The following is a 6,644-nucleotide window of genomic DNA, read 5'->3' as shown; positions in this document are numbered from 1 at the left end:
TATCAAAAGCTGTTGTCTCTGGAGATGATTTTAATTATCAAGTCATTGCAGTCTCCCTCAGTAAAGTGTTGTACAAGGAACTGTGGGGAGAGGGATAATAGCTTGTGTGTGTTTTGTAGGCACCGAAGTCTTACAAAGCTTTCACTGAAAATTCTTACTCAATCCTTGTGGATGCAGGTCATTCTTTAGAGGATTTGCTTTACTGACTGGTTGTCAGAGATGCTTGAAATAAGTGCTTTAACTATCATTTTTAAGGCTACCTGGATTTAGTCAGAGTAGTCCTCTGAAATACAGGAAATATTTAAGTACTCATATTCTGAAAGACAGATTTTGCGGCTTTCCTAGCTTCGGAATTGTCAGTTAAACTACATTTTCTTATCGCATCTTGCTCCCTATGTTGACCTAACAGGGAAAAGGGCACTTGTGAAGAGGGTGCAGTCGTGTTCCAGCTCTTTGGCATTCTCTTGAATCACGACTGAGATCAGTGAAATCAAAGCCATTCTTTGCTCAACTGAATCTTTTTCAGTTGTGCCATCTGGACTGCCTGTGTTACTTTGATTTAGATCTACTGTAATTGGGTTTGGGGTTTTTTTTTTCCATACTGAAAATAATCTGAGGAGAAGCTACTGGAGTGTTTTCAGGATGGCAAGTCCTTATCTCACCATGCCCCTTACTCTAACTTACTCAGCTGCTGGCTAATAATTATGACATGGAATTCCAGGTTAGCGACGGCAGAAAATACTCTGGGCAGAAGACGGCCGCTTACGTCCCCTGCGGCTCTGCAGTACTGCAGTGTTTCTTATTCAGTGGTTTTATTTTTTTTTTAATTATGAAAAAAGAAGTGCCCATGTAGTAGAAGGCTCTTGCCCAGAATAAGGCTAAAGATGTCTGTTAGCATCAGTGAAGTTTAGTATGTGGGAAATGTGCAGCATTTAACAAAATGCAGCTCATGCAGAACTGTACCTTGTGAATCACAGGTGATGTAACTGGCTTGACAATTAACATTCTTCACAGATGTGACTGTTTTCCTTTGCCCCTTTAATACAAAACTATGTAAGTACAAGACTCTAGCTACCTCTTCAGAATGTTAGGATCCTCTCTATTTACGTGAACTTCTGTTTTCTGTCTTTGGTCCGCAGTGTCATGGAGTAATGTGATAAACCCGTTTCTGAACGTGCTGGCTGTTAATACTTAGGGGAAACTTTTTAATTAGGAAAAAAAATAAATGCTCTATGCAATCAATGTCTTTGGAAGAGGTGTGAATGTTTTATTTCACTTAGGAATGTATTGATAATATGAAAGTCTTCTGTGCTTGCACGCACACTAGCTCCCTGTTAGTAACATGACCGTCTGGTTCCCAGAGCACTGTAGGTGCCAGTCAGCGGCTGCAGTGACGTTCTGAGGAGTTACATCATTTTAGGGATTCACCCTAACCCTTTCCAGCGCTCACCCGGCGTTTGAGGGCTGGGGTGGGGCTGCGCCGGGAAGGCCAAGCAGCCCGGCGCGCCGCCGCCGCCGCACCAGGCCCGGCCCCGAGCTTCCCGCCCCTCGCCACTCCGCCAAGAGCCTGGCACTCCCCTCTCCGGCGGCGGGAAGAGGTGGGGCCCGCTCACCGCCCTCGCCTTTTCGCTTCCGGGCCATGGGGCGGCCGAGAAGGGGCTTCTACCTCTTCCGGCCGCTCTGAGCGGGTGAGGCTGGGGCGGCGGGAGGGGGCTGCTGGCGCGGGGGCCCCTGGAGCTCGGCCCGGCGGGTCGGCGCCGTGTGTGCGGCTCCCTCTCCCTGCGGGCCTGACCACCCGCCGCCCGCGGGCCGGGGCTGCTCGTGGCGGTGCTGCGACGAGCGGCACCTTTCTCCGGGTTCGCCGGGGCGGTGGGGGGGACGGAGATGTCCCGGCCCCGGCGCTTCCCTGCGTTCGCGCAGCGGCTCCTAAGCGCGCTCCCGGCGCTGCGAGAGGGGCGGGATAGGCTCGGAGGCCGAGCGGGGGGCGAACAAAGGCTGCCGCGCCCGGCAGCGAAGCGGCTCCCTCCCTGCCCCCTAGCCCGGCGGCCCGCTTGTCGTTCAGGGCTCGCAGAACGGCTTTCAGGGTTCGGTTTGCTCTTGTTGCGCAGTAAGGGCACCGCGTGGATTTTAGGTTATGCTTTAAGTTCTTGTTTGCGCTTTGTTTTTGAAGTGAGAGCGAGGACACGTCTGGCGTCCGGAGCCGTGGATGATCAGGAAGGAGTCCGGCACATCTGGGTAAATCATGGCTTATCAGCTGTACAGGAACACCACGCTGGGGAACAGCCTTCAGGAGAGCCTGGACGAGCTCATACAGGTGCGTCAGGGTCTGGCCAGTTTGTGTGAGGGAGGCTTGTGATTGAGATGGGTTTGTGGTAGCTGTATAGGGGTACTCGACGGCCAAGTTTGGAAAGCTTACTGATTGAAATCAAAAGCTACAGGTGCTCCTTCACGTGGGAGGTCTTTTTCTTAACCTTCTTGGTGCGGCAAAATGTTTTCTGTAAATGGCATAATCCCGTGTTGCATGGCCCAGAAAACGAACGGCCAGATTGCTCTGTGACATTAACCAACTTTCTGCTCTTCTGGTTCTTCCCGGTGAATATCAGGAGAAATACTGGCGTAGCACAGAACCCCTGCTGGCACGCACGCCATTTCTTCTCTTAGGGTTCGAATAGGAAAAAGGAACTAGGCACAGGAACGCAATACTACGGGAGCTGCTCCCTGGGGATTTTGAAGTGTACTTTTTACTGTATTCTGGAGTTGGCTTTGAAACACCTCAATGCTTTTTTTCTTTAACTACTTTAGTCGCAGCAAATCACACCTCAGCTGGCCCTCCAGGTGTTACTGCAGTTTGATAAAGCTATAAATTCAGCATTGGCACAACGCGTCAGGAACAGAGTGAATTTCAGGGTAAGATAACGATATATACAGAATTCTTCTGGAGTTACAGTAAATAGCGGCTGACACACAACAGTCTTAAAAGCTGTGTGGTCTAAGGAAAAACTTACGAAGGTCCATTTTGACTTAAAATAGTGACTGTTAACGTGTGCTTTCTGTATGTGATTGTAAGGCTTGCTGTTCTCTTATGTTGCCTGGGATTTTTTTTTTTTTTAAGGAATGCAAAAGTCAGAAATAGATTTGGTGGGTGGATGAAAACAGGAGAAGGGGAAGAGGGAAATGCTTTGACTAATGCTTTGATGCCATCCTCAGTGTCTTGCAGCCGGGAGGGACACTTTTGCTTGTCTTGGTTGTACCTTGCAGAAATGAGATCAAGCCAGATTTTCAGCCGTGTGTGATGTGGAGAGACTAGAGTGTTGTAGATTTACTCTTATGCAGGTCAATGGATCATTTTATAGCTATTTTTGTAGGTATTGTAAGAAACAAAGTTTGGGCCTTCTTTTTCAGCCAGCCACTGTAATTAGTATCAGATAGACAGCGAAATATTAAATGTCAGCTTGATAATAATTTTGGGAGGAAAAAAACCCTAACCCAGACAAACAAGCAGTTGTCCTGTTAAATTATGTCCTAATACTGCCTGTACAGTCTTTGCAAAATGCTTTAATGAAGCGAGCTCTTAAGATTTTAGATATTTAATCCATATAGATACGCTTAAAAGGGCGTAACTTCTCTAACACGCTTATCTCTTTGAAGGTAGTAAGGTACAGAAAACCGCTCAGAATGCGGCTAGTCGATAAATTTAAACTATTTTGAGCTTAAGTTTGAGATTATGTAAAGATTGTATGCAAAAGGTTTACAGATCTATGTCCTCAGTAACGCGTCAAACATGAGCTTATGTCACTGGTCATCTTTATTTTTTAATTTAAACTATTACTTTGTTTAAACAACCACTTTGTTTAAGCAATCGCTGCTGTAACTGGGTTTCCTTACGGCCCATGTTTTAAGAAATCTTTTCTGAAACTGGTTCCTTATGCACATTAGAAAAGTTATAAAACTTGTTAGAATGCCTGTGAAGCTTGTCCTTGGACAGACTTTAACGTCTCTACATGAAAATGTCAGCCACTGGAGGGCATTTCAACTAGCTTTCCTCAGAATTGCTTGCTTGCCAAGTTGTCTGCATTCGGGTTCATGGGTGGCTTTATGTCAAACCTAGTTCTAGAATGTATGTAGTTCAGTGCGTGGAAAACATCGTATTGTCTGTTACTTTTGGGATGCATCCTATAGAAAATGTCTCTTGTCTTTTTAAAGGGGTCTCTGAATACATACAGGTTCTGTGACAACGTATGGACATTTGTACTGAATGATGTTGAATTTAGGGAGGTCACTGAACTTGTGAAAGTGGATAAAGTGAAAATTGTAGCATGTGATGGAAAAAGTAAGTATGGAATATGATATAAATAAGCTGAGACACAAGACATGATCGTTTATCAAAAGCTTTGACCAAATGTCTGATTAAAGCTAGATTGATTGTAATATTCAGACCTAAGTAGGACTCTGCACTCCTTCCCTACATGAAACGAGCAAGCTAGCTGCTGTCTGCACTGAAATGGGAACCTTAGAGTCTGCTGTAAACCTGTCGAGTAGACATACTGTTAGAGCGATTAGAAAGTTAAAAGTAATTCAATTGAACGTTTCTGTGCTGATTTTTCTAATATAAATCTGTTTTCTTGACTTGAAGGAGTGCTTCATCACTTTGAGCCAGCAATTGTCTCAGAAAAGGGTTTAAGCAACTGTTAGCTGGATTTGATGGTAGGCAAGTGAAGCACGTGAAAAGCTTAGGTTAGCATTTGCAAATCCTGAGGTTTGTATGTTGCTCCAGGGGCCCTCTGTCTATACGCTGCTTATGGCAGGTTACATTCCATATCTGCTTCACTGGATTACTTTTGTCAGTGTTCCTTGAAACCCTTTACTGGAAAAAGTAATTTACTGACTTCTATGGCCGGCTTGTTTATAACTTTTAAAACCATCCATATGGCAGAATGTTGCTGAAGATGTGTGAAATGGAGCTAATTGTTTCATCCTGGGGGAGAGACCCTAGAAGGAAGAACTGAGCATGGAAAGACTTTAAATATATCCTGCACCTCTGAAACAGGTTCTTCCTGGTTTCCTGATCCTGGTGTGATTCAAGTGGTCACTTTAAGTTACAGTTCTAAAGAGCTGACAGAATTTATTGTTTGTTCAACCTCTGGTGTTAGCCAAGCACATAATCTTACTGTGTTTATTTTTTGTGTGCTTATTAGAGTTAGAAGAGGGAAGAAACCTTACTTTCTAAGTATTAATTGTTTTCACTCCTGATAAACTATGCAGATAAGATTTGAAGAACTGGATGACTTAAAGTTTCTAATAACATTACAGCCTTTTTTTTACTGCCCCCCACAAGAGGTTGTCTAAAGGAACATAGGAAACACTGACTTTCTCCATATCCAAGTTACCTTTTTTCCATAGTGCTCAGAACGGGACAGCAGTAATGGTAGTAATACCAGAAATTGTACTGGTGTTAATTGGTCTTTCCGACAAAAGTTCAGGACAGAGAATTGTTCTCAGTTATTTCATGAAGACCATGCTCATTCTTGGATCTGTTTCAAAATGCATAATGAACTGTAGACCACACTCCATAGGAGCTTATGCTACTGGATGTGAAAAATCCTTTCTGTTTAGTAGATCATGCGATTCAGCTAGATGTGCTTGTGGTGGCTGCCATAAAGTGTTTGCTTATCACTACAAGTTAGAGCAAAGCTGCTTGTATTTGTAATGCCTTGATAGCGAATGACGTACGCGCACAACCTTTTTGTGCTGGCTCTTTTCAGGGTTGCTAACTGAAAGGAAACAGCACTAGGGGTTCGTGCCTCATGTTGATAGTGGAGGGGTTTGAAGATGTAGGTACAGAATATGCTCTAAAATGCTTGGGGAAGGTATTAGAAAATGGTATTGGTTCTCTCTTAATTTATACTCAACTGTAGAGGGGGGATCTATTACTCATACTTTATTTTTTTCTTCTTTCCTAGACACTGGTTCCAACACTGCAGAATGAATAGAACTGTGGTTTGTCTGCAATGTTTTCTGTTAATACGCAGCACTTTCTGGAGAGAAGCATGGAAAGGGACTGTGTTCGTGCTTAGTTCTTGTAATGCGGTCATGAGTTAATCCGCACTAGAAAGCCTCACGGAAGAAACAACTGTAGCATTTCTTCAGTTCACCTTATAGGGCATGAATATAATGTTACTTTTTTTTATTATTATTATTTTAAATTACAACAGATACTGTTGCCTTTTTTGTTGAAAGTAATTTCTGTAATAAACTTTTATTTAAAAACTAGCGAATGAGTGATCACTGGAAGTCTTTGTTTAAAATAATCGTTGGCATAGGCAACACTGGGGAAAAGTATTAAGTGTATTTAGGGCAGTGTTGCAGATGCAAAGCTCTGTCAGTTACAGGGTTGGGAGTGCGGGTGTGCTGGTTAGCACTGCAAGAAATGGCTGTTTCAGAATGGTGGAGGACAATGTCAGCAAAAGCTTAGCAGCTCATGCTGGGCACTATAATTACCTGTTTATATCTATCCATTTGGTACCCTCTGCTAATAATACAGTAGCCTAAGTATTAATGTGATGGCACAGCTAATTAAGTTGAAATAATGAAACTGAGCCTCTTAAGATTGCACTACATCCTCAACAAGTGTTAGTGCTGCTTGT

The 6,644-nt window shown here is 43.8% G+C and overlaps 1 protein-coding gene across 1 annotated transcript; it reads left to right on the top strand.

The window, feature by feature from the left end:
- The first annotated feature begins 1,651 nt into the window (after window positions 1–1,651).
- GTF2A2 (general transcription factor IIA subunit 2) lies at window positions 1,652–6,270 on the top strand. The gene is made up of 5 exons (XM_084268092.1): window positions 1,652–1,688; window positions 2,171–2,314; window positions 2,803–2,907; window positions 4,204–4,330; window positions 5,961–6,270. The coding sequence occupies exons 2-5, from the start codon at window positions 2,243–2,245 to the stop codon at window positions 5,984–5,986; spliced, it is 330 nt and encodes a 109-aa protein (XP_084124218.1). The 5' UTR covers window positions 1,652–1,688; window positions 2,171–2,242; the 3' UTR covers window positions 5,987–6,270.
- Window positions 6,271–6,644: the final 374 nt, after the last annotated feature.

The sequence above is a fragment of the Gallinula chloropus genome (genome assembly GCF_964237585.1).
Source record: "Gallinula chloropus genome assembly, chromosome: 9".
Taxonomy (NCBI): Eukaryota; Metazoa; Chordata; class Aves; order Gruiformes; family Rallidae; genus Gallinula; species Gallinula chloropus.
The sequence above is the reverse complement of the archived record's forward strand: the minus strand, read 5'-3'. Positions and strand labels throughout refer to the sequence as shown.